This window comes from Mercenaria mercenaria, unplaced genomic scaffold (genome assembly GCF_021730395.1).
Source record: "Mercenaria mercenaria strain notata unplaced genomic scaffold, MADL_Memer_1 contig_4760, whole genome shotgun sequence".
Taxonomy (NCBI): Eukaryota; Metazoa; Mollusca; class Bivalvia; order Venerida; family Veneridae; genus Mercenaria; species Mercenaria mercenaria.
The window spans coordinates 12,351-29,690 of NW_026463013.1; the positions used below are offsets into that span (position 1 = coordinate 12,351).

Consider the following 17,340-nt stretch of genomic DNA (forward strand, 5'->3'; position numbering starts at 1 on the left):
TTGAAGTAGTAAATGAATATAAATACTTAGGACTATACCTTTCAAGAACATGCAGTTATAAAAAAACTGAAGATCATATAGCTCAACAAGCGACTAAAGCAATGTTTATGTTATTAAAAAAGGTAAGACATTTAGACCTTACATTTGATCTTCAAATAGAACTTTTTAATAAGACAATTAAACCCATCTTGCTTTACGGTGGTGAATTATTTGGTTTCAGTAACATGAATAACCTAGAAAGAGTGCAGTTAAATTTTTTTAAACATATTCTAAATTTAAAAAAAGCAACACCATCTTATATGATATATAGTGAACTAGGAATTTTGCCACTAAAAGAAGAAGCAAAGATAAGAATGATTTCTTACTGGTGTAGACTGAATAATAATAATAATAATAATAATAACAATAATAATAAATTAGCCACAAAGGTATACAAACTCCTTATGGTCCTTAAAAGGCAAAGAAAAGTGAATTCAAAATGGCTAGACTGTATCCAAAGTTTACTGGAAACTAATGGATTTAACAATGTATGGTTAAATCCAAGCAATTTCAATCCCAAATGGTTTTCTTTAGCTTTCAAGAGAAACATTAAAGACCAATTTTTCCAAACATGGAACTCCACTGTCAATAACTCTACAAATTTTATGTATAAGACAATTAAACATGATGTACAGATGAACAAATACTTCACAAAAATTTCCAACTATTATTGTAAAATCCTAACAAGATTTCGAACAAGAAATCACAAGTGTCCAATTGAAGTTGGCCGTTACCATAATATACCTATTAATGAGAGAACCTGCCCTCTATGCAACGGCGGCATAGGTGACGAATATCACTATACATTAGAATGTAAACATTTCAGTGATACACGAAAAATATACTTAAAGCCATATTATTTTAAAAATCATAATACATTGAAGTTTGACCAATTATTTAATTCCGAAAACAGAAAAGAGCTTACTAAGTTGAGCAAATTTGTTGAAATCATTTTGAAAAGTGTTAAAGCCCAATATTAAGTTAGTTACTTAGCGTCCAATTTTAAGAACCTAATAGAATGTAATGTTCAGACAACCTTAATGCGGCTTGTACCAAACAGTATGAAAATTGCAATAAGAAAAATTCATACAGTAACAGTTACTATATTTTGTAACATACATTTTGTGTATATTTCATATCCCTGGGGTTTATACTAGGGTAACTCTTTGTAAACTTAAAAACAATAACCAACCGGATATATTTTATTGTGTAGTTTTATCATCTATTGTACATTTTCTAGATGATTATCTTGCATTAATATACCATATGACTTACATGCAGAAAAATACTTTTTCCTGCTATAGAGAATGCAGATACTAATATTGTATCCTATCTTCCCGTTGTAAATATATGTAAATTTATTCTTACACAGACTTAATGTAAAATAATACAGCAAATTTGTAGCATTATATATGTAATTAGATCTCATTATACCGGCTATGTTTCAACTGCGTTTAATTTTCCGAGAATGTCATTTTATTTTAAGCATATTACATAGCTTTGCATTTTTTCTTTGACAAAATGCCACTATTGTACTTTTTCTAGATGAATATCATGTACACCATATGACTTGTATATAAAATATATGCAGGAAAATACTTTTTCCTTATATAGAGAATGTAGCCACTAACATTGTATCTTTCTCTTAGTAAATATGTATAAATTTATTCATACATAGCCATAATGTAAAATAAGACAGCAACTTTGTGTCAGTTTGCAATTAGATCTTAATATGCCGGTTATGTTAGTGTTTAATTTTTTCTAGAATGTCATTTGTACATTTTAAGCATATTACATAGCTTTGTACTTACTCTTTGACATAAAGTCAGATTCTAATAGTTATCTACTAGATGGTTATGACCAGTAACCATATAACAGATGTTCAGTATTTTTTTTCTCTCTATTCTAATAATCATGAATAATTTGATAATAGGCTACTTTACCGTATCTACTCCAAAAAATCTATTTCAAAAATTTACATTTATAACCGCAATGAAATAATTCTACTTGTTTAAACATGCTTGTTACAACATTTGACATGTGGTATGTAGATTACTCATTCAAAATGCAATACTTGATTTGTTTAAAAACATTTGTTACAATATTAAAGGACATGTAGTACATACTCCACAGAATTTATTTCAAAAAGGTACTTAACCAAATTGAAATATTTATAAGTCTAAAATATTTGTTACAAAACTGACATGTTAATTTACATGTTAATCTTTATGGATTGTCAACACCAATAAAATTATTGTGTCTACACCTGTTTCATGCATATATTTGATAGAATATACAGGACAACAGTTATTCAGAGATCTGAAGGAAGTAGATTCCATCTTTATATTTTACTATGTAGCTAATAGTAATCTTCCCAAAAAGACCTAATATTTTGTTTGTCTTTTTCTTGCTTCTATATAGACTTTTGTTGACACTTGTAACAAAACTGCTGTTTCAAATATTAATATATATATATATATTTTTTTTAGAACTTTACAGTTACTAGATCTATTTGAAAAGAATATTCACAAACAAATGATGATTATAGGTCTGAGAAAGAAAAAAAAATCCAACCAATTCTGCCGACAATCAAGTCAGATGTGCCCTTGTGATTTCGTTTTCGGTCAAGGGTATGTCACCAGTACTTGACATCAAAATGCATAATATGGTATACTAGCATGCTAAAGCCAATTTTGTATAATATAAATTGGTATAGATCTATTAAACTAAAGAGAAAATATGTAACTTACCCCTTCTTGATAGTACGCATGCTGACATACTGTAAAGCTCTGGTAAAATTCCAATTGAGAATGCTTTTTTTTTTCCATAGATTTTAAATATAAATTCCACATAGAAATGACACATCTGCTGGGAATTCTATTAATTAACATCCCTGTCCACATTAACACCATTTGGTGACACTCATTTGATCCCCATTTAATCACGGAACAAAGTTTTTACCGGCAGACCACGTGTGAGGGATTTTAAAAGTAAATAACGCATGCTTTTCTCAAAATTCTCACGGTCAATGATTATGACACAATAACTCAAATGTCTGACCTAGTAACATATTTATGGTCATTATGCTACACAGTTCTAAGCGCGTGCAATTAATCTGACCAATCAAAAACCTAGCCAATGATGGATGATGAGGTAATTAAAACTTCTAATTATAGAATAGGTAACGAGGCACTAAAAATAGAACCAAATGTTGGATCTTAATTACTAAATTTGATATGATGTGTAATAAATTACTGTATTGATTTTGAACACAACCCCAATTATGATTCCTTCACTTTTTTGAATAAGAGTTGTCCTCTATTGATCATGTGTCTTTATTATTATTGTTATTTATTAGAATGTGAATCTCATGTACATACTGAGAATTTAATAATAAAACTTGGAAACTTGGGCTTATTGACGTTCGTGACGTTATTTGGAAATTCCAGTTTAAAGGTTGACGTCATCAACACAGTGCGTCATCAACTTTTCAGAAAGTTAACAAACAACACGTGTGTAAATTAATCGATTGTTTTCTTGTTTTTGGATAGATCTAGTTAATGATAATTAAATATGGATGAGGAGTTAGAGGTAAGAGTTTTCTTCTAAACCAATAGTTCACTAATAATGATTTGTGCATTGCTTTGTGCATTTTAGAAATGTGTTTACATTTGTTTACTTAAATCTTTTGAGACAGAGGTGACCTCAGAAAGTCGGTATCAGAAAACCCGACAAAAGCTCAAAGATGAAGACCTAAGAAAGGAAGAAAATATAATTTTGTCTCGCTAGATATATCTATTTAGAGTTTTTTCTCATGATTTAGCGTAAAGCATCTCGATCTACATCAGATTTCTACGATTCCCCGTGTCCCCACCCACTACATAAATTGCATCGTCAAGTTTCCGTTAAACGCTCGACGCAATCTGAGAGATTTATTTTTCATACAAAGACACCAGCTTATATGTTGTTGAGATCAATTGGCACGGCAAACATACAAAAAATAAAAAAAAATGTAAAAAGCAAAAATTTAAGCGGGCCGTAGCTGCCTTACGATATATTATGGTTGATATATAATAAAAATCGGTTCAGTTGCATCTACTAATTTAGTGGACGAGCGGTCTAAGGCGCTTGTACTTATAGTGTTTCTTTTTGGTAGTCAGACAGGCGTGGGTTCGAAACCTGAAAGAGGAATTTGTTTTTAATTCTTTTTTTTTTTACTCAATAAAATTACGATATTTCTATTATTCGAAAAAATGTCTTTCTAGAACGAGAATTTTTAAAAAAAAACTCAATGAATGAATTTAAATAATTTACCATTTTTGGATATAGATTGGCTCGTCATTTAGAATCTAAATTGAAGTCATTCTTTTATCATCCGAAATTACATTTCTCTATAAGCACTATAACTCTCTGTATAGGAAAACAGTATTATGGTGAATTATAAATCTTGCATCAAGTTCTTGAACGATACAGTAGAAGAGAAATAAAGATTGCGACTAGATTGATTTACAATTCCTTGCTTATTGCACCAAATTATCACTTTTGTCCAAAGAAATAAAACACATTGAAAAATATTCAATCATTTTTCAGGAGCTGGAGAGTTTGTTTTCCGAACATTTTGGGCGGACCCCGAGTGCTACCCATGTGTCTCACAGATGAGTGATTACAGTGATGGAGAGGAAAGTGATTTCGATGAACATATTGAGTTGGGCCGTGTAGCAGATGTTGACCAAAGAGTAAGGCAGTATCTGGATAGTTTACCAGCTAGCCATTCTGATGAAAGTGAGGAATCTAGCAACGAGAACGATGAAAATAGGACATCGCCATCGTTGGCTCAATCTGACCCGGATTTGATTAGGGTAAGACAATTTAAGTCAGTTGGTTGTGGTTGCCAAAGAAACTGTCATGCCTGTTTTGAAATAGATGAGTTGCACGGACATATTCTAAATATTAGAGAAATGGAAAAACAAGATAAGGAAATGTACATAATGGCAACATTGGCTGATAGCAGAGACAAAGAAAACACAAAAAAGGGAGGAAACGTGTTAGATTTAGGCATGACTTCAAATTCCAAGGCAAGTTTGTGTGTAGAAAGACTTTTATGCTTGTTTTTGACATTGGAAAACACAGTCTACAGAACATTATGACACATGTGAATAAGAATGGTGTTGCTCCAAGGATACACGGAAATACTGGAAGGAAAACGGCAAAATCACTCGTTTTTGAGGACATTAAAAGATTGGTGCAATTTGTATCTAATTATGCAGATGACTATGGTATGCCACAGCCTGCAGCACCACGAGGTGGCGACAATATAGCACCAATTTATCTCACAAGTGAAACAACAAAGATGAATTTACATGAAAAATATGTGAACATGTGCGCGCAGTTAGAACCACCCTGTCGTTCTGTGAAGTATTCCACGTTTTGTAATATATGGACACATTGTTTGCCACATATTAGGATTGCTACTCCACGAGATGACGTGTGTGCCACGTGTGAAAAGATGAGAAAGGCCATTGTGGATTCAGTTACGGAGGAGGAAAAGATACAATCAACAAGCAACTTTCAGAATCATGTGATAGATGCACAAAAAGAGAGGCAAGTCTATAATGACTGCATTAAAATGGCAAAAGAGTCCTACCAAAATGAAAACCTGGAAAAGTACGTACATTACACGTTTGACTTTTGCCAGAATGTTAGTATCCCTCACCATTCCAGACAAATGGGCCCCTTGTATTTTCTCACTCTGAGAAAAGTGCAGATTTTTGGTTTTCGGATCGATGGAATGCCTAAACAGTTGAACTTTCTAATAGATGAAAACGAAACTATTGGGAAAGATGGAACGTCAACACATGGGCCGAATGCAGTTATATCCATGATAGATTATGCCATGAATTCGTATAGTACTGGGGAAACAAAGTGTGCCATGCATGCTGATAATTGTCCAGGTGAGATTGTTTTACATATCAGTACGCGAATATCGGTAATAATAAAACAATATTAAAGGAATAAACGCATTTAAATCTATGTGAAGAAAAAGTTTATAACCACTTTTCAATAAACAGTAGAGCTACAGTTTTCAATGATTCACTTAGGTCTTATAAAGCTATACTAATTAGATTGATAATGCTTTATTCACGTACGGTGGCACAGAGGTGACATAGATGATTTTTTATATTAATACGTGCGCACGTAATAACTAATACGTGCGCACGTACTAGTACAAAAAACATCATCGCACATACTATAAAAACATCTTCGTACGTATAAAGTAATACGTGCGCACGTACTAGTACAACAAATATCATCGCACATACTATAAAAACATCTTCGTACATATAAAGTAATACGTGCGCACGTACTAGTACAAAAAGCATCATCGCACATACTGTAAAAACATCTTCGTACGTATAAAGTAATACATCTTCGCACGTACTAGTACAAAAAACATCATCGCACATACTATAAAAACATCTTCGTACGTATAAAGTAATACGTGCGCACGTACTAGTACAAAAAGCATCATCGCACATACTATAAAAACATCTTCGTACGTATAAAGTAATACGTGCGCACGTACTAGTACGAAAAGCATCATCGCACATACTATAAAAAACATCTTCTTACGTATGAACTATGAAGTAATACGTGCGCACGTAAAATGTTTTACGTGCGCACGTAAAATATTTTACGTGCGCACTTACTAGTTTATAAAAAAACATCTACCTACGCATAAACTAATACGTGCGCACGTAAAACCTTTTACGTGCGCACGTATTACTTTATATATACGTACGACAATGTTTTTATACTAGTACGTGCGCACGTATTACTTATTCGTACTAAGATGTTTTTTATAGTATGTGCGATAATATTTTTTGTACTAGTACGTGCGCACGTATTACTTTATACGTACGAAGATGTTTTTTTATAGTATGTGCGATGATTTTTTTGTACTAGTACGTGCGCACGTATTACTTTATACGTACGAAGATGTTTTTTTATAGTATGTACGATGATGTGTTTTGTACTAGTACGTGCGCACGTATTACTTGATACGTACGAAGATGTATTACTTTATACGTACGAAGATGTTTTTAATAGTATGTGCGATGATGTTTTTTGTACTAGTACGTGCGCACGTATTAGTTATTACGTGCGCACGTATTAATATAAAAAACATCTATGTCACCTCTGTGCCACCGTATTCACGGTAATTGATGTTGCAATTTAAGTTTTGAACATACCAAATTGACTTTCATTAATAATTAATGATTTGCACTACTAAAAATAACATTCTGTTCAACCGTTGAAGCCTTAAGCAAACGTGCATTAATGTAAATAAAAACTTATTTCCATGCACTGAAGTTTTCTTTGCTTTATTATTTCCAGGCCAGAACAAGAATCAGTATGTGATTGGATATTTCATGTGGCGTGTCATGACAGGAAGACACCGGGAGATCGAATATCATATGCAGATTCCTGGCCATGCACGCTGCCTTGTTGACAGTGGATTTGCTTCTTTAAAGAAGCTTTACCGGCGCACCGATTGTGATTCCCTTGTTCAGTTGCAACACGTTGTTGATATGTCGTCTGCTACAAATGAAGCTGTTCGATATCCTGCTTGGCAATGGCGTGACTGGAAATCGTTCTTGGGACCTGTTATTAAACCAATGCGTGGGATAAGGTAACTATGATATTTTACAAAGCCACTTGTGTCCATAGAAGCAAGCTGTATCAACGAAAGGCTTATTTTGCAAAAAAAAAAAAAATAATTTGTACTGATTTTGTCCAAAAATGCTAGGTAATGGTAATCACGTTGCACAAGAGTGCGTTACAGAATAAGTAATTTATTGCAAAGCTGTATACATATAAAAAGCAAAGCATTATTTGTTTTCGATGAATACTTCATTTTCTTCTTCATGCAGGAAGTACCAGTACTTCAAGATGTCTTCTGACAAACCTGGTGTAGTAACTGTGAAAGAGAACAGAGACACAGATGAAACGACTGTAAACGTGCTGCGGTCTCAGGATCGTGTATTTCCAGCAGACGACTTACCAACAGTTATCCCTGCCCATGGACTTACACGAGAACGCCAGGATTACCTTTATAAGGCCGTCAGACCTTATGTACGCCCAATGCACCAGGATAGCACGTGCCCAGCGCCTAGTGATCAGTAGTTGTTTGACATTTGTAGACACTTGAATTGGAATATATATGAGCCGCGTCACGGTAAAATGTGCCTTCGGGAATCTTCGAGGCTTTGCGACCAGCGTGGACCCGGATCAACATGCGCATCCGCGCAGTACGATCAGGGCCCACACTGTTCGTTGTTACGTCAAAGAAGGCATATTCTACCTGAAGATGCAATTTTCAGGTGTATTTATGCTTAGGACAGCCTAAATAAACACTTTCCGGAAATTCACGAAGATTCCCGAAGACACATTTTCTCGGGTCGGGGCTCATATGTACTGGTACGTCTTGACTAAAACGATTAGTAATTAGTAATTATTTAATTTTTGCTGTTATATTTACGTTGTTATTATAACAATATGTTTAAATATAATGTTAAATAAATGTGAAACTAGACAGACATTGTTTCTTGAAAGGGCAAAATCGATGAGACGCAAGAATTTTATATACAATTAAGTTTTACTCCCATGTTTTGAAAGGGACTAACCCACACATTTTTGACGAAAATATTTTTCTTTCAAAAATCAGTATGTGTTTATTCTGAAAGTTGTTAGTGGCACAAACTAATTGAGATATGAATTTGTCAAAGATGTCCTTATGAATGACAAAATATATTGTGAAAACAGTAGTAAACCGTTGCAACGCTTTTCAAATAATGTAAACAAATACATTATTTTTGTGTTTTTACGGATATTTACTTCTTCTTTTCACCAACTTTATCATTTTTTCAATGTTACATATTCATTTTATTTCAAACTTGGTGAAAATGAATATGTTGAAAATATCTTGGAAAACTGGGGGTTAGTTACTTTAAAATCGCAATGATCACTAGATCTACATGTATATCAAAACGAAAGACGAATTACCATATATGTATCTTATACTGAATAAGACGTTTATTTTGACAGAAGAAATGTTTTCTCCTATAGTTATAGCCTGCAGAATAATGTTGAATAGTAATTATAACTGACACCGAAACACATTTTATAAAGCTCTTTACGACGTTATCACGACGTCATAACAGCGCATTTTTGACGTTCCTGCACATAGCACCATGTAACTTTAAAACTCTATAAATAAAAAACTTATTTACATAGAATAAAACGGTTTTCACAGTCATACTTGTTAAAGCTTGATAAATTGGAAAATGTCAAAACCTAAAAATCGAAAAAAATGTCATTAAGCCCGGTTTTGCTGGAGAACGGCTCAAATATAATAATACAATAAACTGAAGAAATCATTCTTACAATTTACAGCAGCTTATTTCATTTTAAATAATTTAATGAAATCACTGTATAGAGATCAGATGCAAAGAAATCACATTATGAAGAGGGCAAGGCCCAAGTGATTTAATAAACAGGCATCAGAATAACAATTTCAATTAAGAACAACTAAATTAATGAGATATATAATTTTGATAATAACATGCAACAATGACTTTATATCCTGGACTTCATTCAGTAACAGGAGTCAAATTTAACAATAGTTTGTACTAGCTGAAATTAGCTACTGCCCTTTTTGATCACTGTTTGAAAAGCTACCGGCTAAAGCTAATAATATTTAATTACTCTTAGACTATTAATATTTTCCTGACCAAAATTTTCTGATTGATCTCTGTTAGTAGCAAGTCATAAACAAAAATATTTTCTATTACCTTAAAATAGCTTGTGCCATTTTTGTCAGAACAATAAAATATCATAAACATAAACATTGCTTAACTATAACTTTTCATGTGTGACCCTCTACTAAAATTGTTAATTGAAATCTACAATCTAAGGCCATTATGGCCGTCCTTTTTATTATTATTATTGTTTCTTTAGCTCACCTGAGCCAAAGGCTCATGGTGAGCTTTTGTGACCGCTCAGTGTCCGTCGTGCGTCGTGTGTCTTCTTGAAAACCACTGGGCAGAATTACACCAAACTTCAAAGGAATGAACTTTCAAAATTGTTCAAAGAATGTAATTCCAAAACAAATCTTCTTGTCCAAAACCACAGAGCCCAGGGCTTTGATATTTGGTATGTATCATCATATAATGGTTCTCTACCAAGACTGTTCAAATTATACCCCTAGGGTCAAATATGGCCCCGCCCCGTGGGTTACATGGTTTATGTAGACTTATATAAGAAAAAAACTTTAAAAATCTTCTTGTCTGAAAGCACAAAACCATCAAAATTGTTCAAATTATGCCCCTGGGGTGAAAAGAGGCCCTACCCCGGGGGTCACTTCTATATGAGTTATATAGGAAAATATACTTCAGAAATTATCTGATCATACTTCCTAGACTGTTTAATTATAATTACCTGGTGACCCCAAGTAATTAGGGGTTCACTTTACTGTGACCTTGATCTTCTGACCTAAATTTTTGTTTTTTAAGATACAGCCTTGAAATTTGGATGACATATACAGTTTTGCACATCGAACTTGACAGCATAGAAATTTGGACCACGTCAGTAACTTTCAATAAAGATTTCAATACTAATCTTTAATGTTCTTAGCCCTGACCTACTGACCTTCTTTCTTGTTTTTGAAGCTTCAGCAGAAAGATTTGGACCACATGTATAATGTTTGATACAGAGTTCAATACTCATCTTAATTAGTATTGATCAGATGACCGATATAGGGCCATCATGGCCCTCTTGTTGTTTGTTTTTAAACTGTGCTTTTGTCAGGCCCACTAGCAGAAGGGAACACATTTTTGTCCAGTCGGATCGTTGGTGTATATTTTTGCATGCGTGCACTAGATTTGTTTGTCTTGACCAAAATTTTGACATTAATAAGAAGATTGATCATATTTGGCATAATAGTTAACCTTACTGAGACAGCATTTAGTCCAATTATTTCAATAAAAATTTCATATAACTTCTAATGATGTAACAGTTCATTTTCATTTGTGTTAATTTAATTAAATTTTCAGTACTATGGCAGCTGTTCTGCCCTGCTGCATTGACTGGATGAAATATACGCACCTGCTGAAAATTTGGTCAATGTCCTCGTGGGTGCGGCCTACCATAACGAACGATAATTTTACCTTCTTGAATACGCCAGCTTCGATGAGGTATGCCAGAAGTCCCAATACAAATCTGAAATGGAAATTTTCATTGAAGTATCAGTTATTACAACACTACCCTATTCATTTTCCTATTTATCAAAGAAGGCTGAAATTATTATAAAACATTTTTTTGTTTCTGACGTGACAATTATAAGGCACATGGTTGCACGTTTGATAAGAAGCCAGCCAAAAATGGGCAATTATTTACTCAGGGTTCAAATTTAGACAACCATACAAGCTAAATGCTAGTGGAATTTAAAATAGCTAGTGGGTTTGAAATGTACTAGCTAATTTCAGCTAGCCAATAATATAACAAACAGATGTCTTAATAGCTTTAATAGAATTTAATTGTTTTGAAGTTACACATTTTTCTTCATAAAATGAATGTTATCATTTATCAAAATGATCAAGGTCCAAAGTTAAAATTTATAAATAAAGTCTTTATTATTATTGTTATTATTAAATAACTGTCCTGATTAGTGCGCTATTTAGGCAGTACATTTTATATCAACACCTCACTGATTGATGGACCATTCCAATTTTAGATATTAAGCAGGCTAAGGTTAAAAATATGATAAAAAGATATTGTTGCAGGTACATGTACCTAAAATTCACAATTACAAAATGTATAAAAAAGGCAAAAATATAAACAAAAATGTACATAAGTGATTGGTCACATTCCTTCATACCTAACTTTAAGTAATGATATAATAACTTCAAGTTTGAACATTCTTTCTCTTTTTTGTCTCGTATAATAGAAATCTTGTCCTACCTCTGTGTTTTTATGATATTTTCTTTGTCTAAAATGGGATATAAATTCTGCAAAAAGCAGGCTTGTTGTACAGACTAACATTATGACGATGATCACAAGGTTCAAATTTAGACAAGTATACAAGCTAAATGCTAGCGGAACTTGAGAATAGTTAGTGGGCTTGGAATGTACTAGCTAATTTCAGCAAGTCAATAATATACAAACGAAATGTACCAAGCAAATGTCTTCAAAGGTTTAATAAAATTTGCTCTGCAGGTATACATTTTATCTGCATGAAAGGAATGTAATCATTTATGTTTATAAAGATATTTCATTGTTCAACACAACTCTGATACAATGCATGATTGCAGCTTGCATCCAGTTAACATGGAAGGCTTTGACTTTAGCTTGTAAGTGGATACAAATGGCACTAGCTATTTTAAACTTATGGATTGTTTCTTGACTGGCTACTTACAGAGATTAATCAGTAGGTTTTGGCCAGTAAAATATTAATAAAGTAATTAAATATTATTGGTAAACATTAGCCAGTATATTTTCATTTTAGCTAGTGAACAAAACAGTGCACTATCTACTTTTAGCTCGAAGAAAATGTTGCTAAATTTGACCGCTGTAATCAAGACTTAGTGTTGCAACTTTTAAACCAATAGTTTTGATAGTTCAGGAGAAAAGCTGAGCTAAACAGAAAACTTAGCCTGGCAACATCCACGCTGACAAATTGATGACAATAACTCATCATTTTATTCCAAAAATCAAATTAGCTTTAGATGATTTTGAAAGGATAAAGTACATTTATCAGTGTGTGTAATAACATTTGAACATAAAATTGATTGGTGCTCATCCCCCTGACCCCCTCCCCCACTAAAGGGATTCTGTAAATGTCACAATCTGACTAAAGTACTTGATCTTCTAAACAAAGATCTGAGAATGACCCATTCACATTCGTCTTCTGTATATATTTGATTTGCAATATTGCTATTGGGCTCGAACCCGGGACCCCTCGCTTACAGAGCTAACCGACACTTTACTTCATAAGAATTGTAAATATGACAAACCCAAGCTAAATATGGATTTTTTGTTCTTATAAAATGTTGTAAGTAAGCCTTCTGATTGGCTAGCGGAAGTGTCGTCAGAACGAGGCCAATAATAGCACGTCTTCAGATCCAAAGCGTAACAGGAGATGTACTTTAGTCAAATTAGTAACTGTTATAACATGAGAACATGATATGATATGCAGAAAGTAAAATTATGGAAATATATACTCCCTCAATTTCAAATAATTTCCATGAAATGCACATTTTCTGTTTGACATCGTAATACTTGTTATGATTCTTTAGTTTCATACTAGAATATTCAACATACACTGTTTGGGATGGATCATACATTTGTGTATCTAAATCTATATTATCAAATTTCAGATAATCATTGGGAAACCTACAATGTCCGGAACAAACAGAGCAAAAGAATTACAGGAAGGTGCATTGGTGTGCTCAGATTCACTGAGCAATGGCCGCAGGTAGCGCAGTTGGTGCATCTAGAGGAAGATAGGCAGCTGATCAGTGGTTCTGGGGTAATAAGACAACACCATGGACCCCTGCAACAAAGCAAAAGATAGGACAGCGGGGCAGAAAAGAACCCTATTTACTTGTCTTCTGAAAGGAATTATAATAGTACCGTGGATTCAATCTTACATCCTCTGGCATGCTACCGAAGAGTGTTCGGGATAAAGTCGACCAGTCGACTAGTGGGAACATAAAATGCATTTTCATGTGTACTTGAATAGGAATTTCACTTGCTATCTTTTTATTATACACATGATTTTGGATCAACCCTGGAATTTCGAACAAACTGAAATCTCCAGGAAAAGCAACTTACAGAGTAACAATCACAATTTTTGGAAAATTCATGTAAACATGATTATGCATTTTTTGCCAATATTTTAGTAGGAAAAAAGGAAATGTTCTTGAAATGTCTGAAGATTGGGAGAAAAGAGACAGTTATGAAACATATGACAAATATGAACACCTGTTCCTGATTTAGATAATATGCATGTTAGTTTAACTTAGAAAAATAATTGCCCATGCAGTCTGATAATGATCTGCACTGTTCGCTATTCAGCCAGTATCTTTTTGGGAACCACCCCTTTTATGCTAATGGTACTGTCCAAATTGAAAGATGGTAAAGTTCATTATAGAAATTCAGCAGGGTAAGGGTTAATTCATGCACAGAGTGCATCCGAAGGACAAACATTTGACTATCATTTTCCAGTGATATTAGATATTTGATCATTGATGTAAATCATGGATTGTATTTGTAATAATCACTGCTTTACTTAAACATAAAATGACAACTTTTAGACAAAGAACATTCGATGAATAAACTTTAAATTGATATTTTTTTAACAAATTACTATCTCGGATGATAGTATATTAAATATGCAGAAAAATGTATTGTTCTATTTTTGCTACCTATTTAAATTTAGAACACTTTTGTGACAGATTTTTCTTGTATATTTCTTCATAGTTTGACACATCATTTTAGCCCTGTTTAGGCGTTAAAATGTTGTCAAGAGTGAACCAATATAAACTGTCATGCAACCTACGCATAAACTTTGGAGTTGAGAAACAGTTATTTCAGAGTTACTCTTTCTAGTGAAATTGTCACTGAGATCAAACATGCAACAGTTTCTGCCACCAATCATAATTCATAACAATGTGTAGTCTGAATTTTAATAATATTTAGTTTTACCAAAAATAACCAGTAAACTCTCTATACAAAGCTCTTCATGCGTTAACTGTTCGTTATTGCTAACATTTCTTTCTTGTTTACTTCTCAATGGCATATCAATCCATATATGTGTGAATAAAGTTTTTTTTAAATCTTTTTGAAAATACATGTTTTAAGGTTTAGTTAAAATGTCTATAAAATTTTTGTATTTGCAGATTAATTTCACCTGGGTGCAATAAAATACAATTATTCCTGCAACATGCAACTGATTTTGAAGTTTTGACTTTTTAAAGACACTGTATTCTTTTGTATTTCAATGATATATACACTATTTGCATGGGAAAAAAATGAAAAAAAAAAAAACATTAAGTTACAAAGTGACAGTGACATATAATAGGATGAAATTCCTTGCTATGAACAATGACGCCTGTAGAAAAAGAGTGTATTTTATACAAAATTCTGTAAAAAGATACCGGTGGTTTTGCGTGCTATAGTGTGGCGCGTGGCCGTAAGCTGTTACCTATTGTTATCATGGGTGTTTGATATTTGTCTTTGTTTTTTTGCATACACACAATAGAATTTGAAAAGCCGCGGAGCAGGGCTTTATGATTTTATTGAATTACAGCAGCAATATGTATAGAAATCAAGACTTTGGCCTAAACAGAAAAAAATCCTTGTTTCCGGTAACATGCTAAAAAAAGTTAGGGTAGGTTAATAAGGGAGGATTTTCGAAAATTACTTTTGTGTCAAAAAAAAAAGGATACAAATAACGGGGTTATGCCTCAGTAAGTTGATTTCTTGCATCCCTGGCCATGTTTAAAGCATAAAAAGTAGAGTTTTGCATCTTTTAGTTAAAAAGTTGAAAAAATTATTCTCTAAGGCCATAAAGAATATTAGGTAGGTCAGGATACCGGAAACAAACATTTTTTACGTCTTAGTGAATTTAGTTAAATTTCAATCAAATTTTGTTTCTACAGTGTAAAACAGTTATTTAAGAAATAATATATCTCATTTAGTGATTTGTCGCTGAAAAAATCATTGTTTGGCGTTCAGATTCGAAGGATTATACAACGAGGGCGAAGACCGAGTAACAAAAAAATACGCATCTGACTGACAAACAATGATTTGATTCAAGAGCAAATCACTAAATGATAGTTATTTCGATTCTAACACGTTATCAAGGACTTCATACATCCCCAACATGTGGGTAGCAAATCTAAAGTGTGCATGTAGTTTGATGGGTCAATTTATATACCCGATTAGGGAAGCCAGCATGATTTACTTTGCCTTATTTAGGTGAGAACCACTGAATCGTACCAATTAACACTACCTAAATAACGGACCGTTCCATTATTAAAAGTATATGCAAAAACATCGTTCGCTACAAAACCGGACTACAGGTTTTTGGTCGCTTTCATCAGGTGGGCAGCAAATCAAAAGTGTGTATGTAGTCTGATGGGTCAATTTATATACTCGTCTATCGATTAGGGAAGTCAGTATGATTTACTTATTTAGGTAAGAACCACTGAATCGTACCGAATAACACTACCTAAATAACGGGCCGTTCAATTATTAAAATGTACATGTAACAACATCGCTCGCCACAAAGCTGAACTATAGGTAGCGGACAGTATTATGGCATTTAGAAGTGAAAACAAAACAATAACATAAAATTAAGTCAAAACACCAAGTTTACGATTTAGTCATTTATTCCTCGTTGGCCGAGCGGTTACGGAATTTCTAGTATATTTTTTCGTCGGGAGTTGGATCCCAATTTTTCATCTATGAATCAATCAATCCTAAAAGTATGACTGGGCAATGCTTGTATTAATGTGAAGTGTAAGATTGTTTTAAAACTAACCCGTACAGGTTTAAAAATATCACAGGAAAGATTAAAAAACATTAGATCATATTAAAGGTGGAGTGTATTTAGACATAATTATGTGTCAGTTGTGACATATAAATTTAGTGATCATGTTACAATTAGATTTACTAACTCATTTTGTCCTCATTGAATTGTAATGAAGAAAAATTTAGAGGCAAAATTTATCGGGTCTAGGAATCGAACTCACGACGAACAAATATAATACGAATACCGTAACCGCACTAAGCCAACGAGAAATCACTGACTGCATTGTTAACGTACTGACTTCATTTCATATTATTGTTTTTTGTTTTTTTTTCGTAACGTCTCAATAGTGTGCGATACCTACACATGTGCGCTGTTTTGAAAATCACGTGATGTTTGCTGACGGGAATTCCGTTTTTATAAACTGGGAAACCTTTATAAGAAATTGTAGACGAATGTTTTTATTTGGTATCAAGTCAACTCGTCCCCCAGTCAACTCAGCTCCAATTTGGTCATTTCGTCCCCCAAAATTGGTCATTTCGTTCCCCTCATAATAAAATTTGGTCAACTCGTCCCCATTTTAGTCAACTCGCCCCCCGTTTGGTCAATTCGTCCCTCTTTTGGTAATTTTGTCCCCCTAAATATGAGGCATTTTTGCTTTTTTATGATATCTTTGACTTTGAAAATTGGTATTTAAAATCATCGTGAGT

The 17,340-nt window shown here is 33.3% G+C and overlaps 1 protein-coding gene across 1 annotated transcript; it reads left to right on the forward strand.

The window, feature by feature from the left end:
- Nucleotides 1–3,455: 3,455 nt before the first annotated feature.
- Nucleotides 3,456–9,010, forward strand: LOC128554152 (uncharacterized). Its single transcript, XM_053535400.1, has 3 exons — nucleotides 3,456–5,990; nucleotides 7,435–7,729; nucleotides 7,971–9,010. Exons 1-3 carry the CDS (start codon nucleotides 5,141–5,143, stop codon nucleotides 8,221–8,223), a joined length of 1,398 nt encoding a protein of 465 aa, XP_053391375.1. The 5' UTR covers nucleotides 3,456–5,140; the 3' UTR covers nucleotides 8,224–9,010.
- Nucleotides 9,011–17,340: the final 8,330 nt, after the last annotated feature.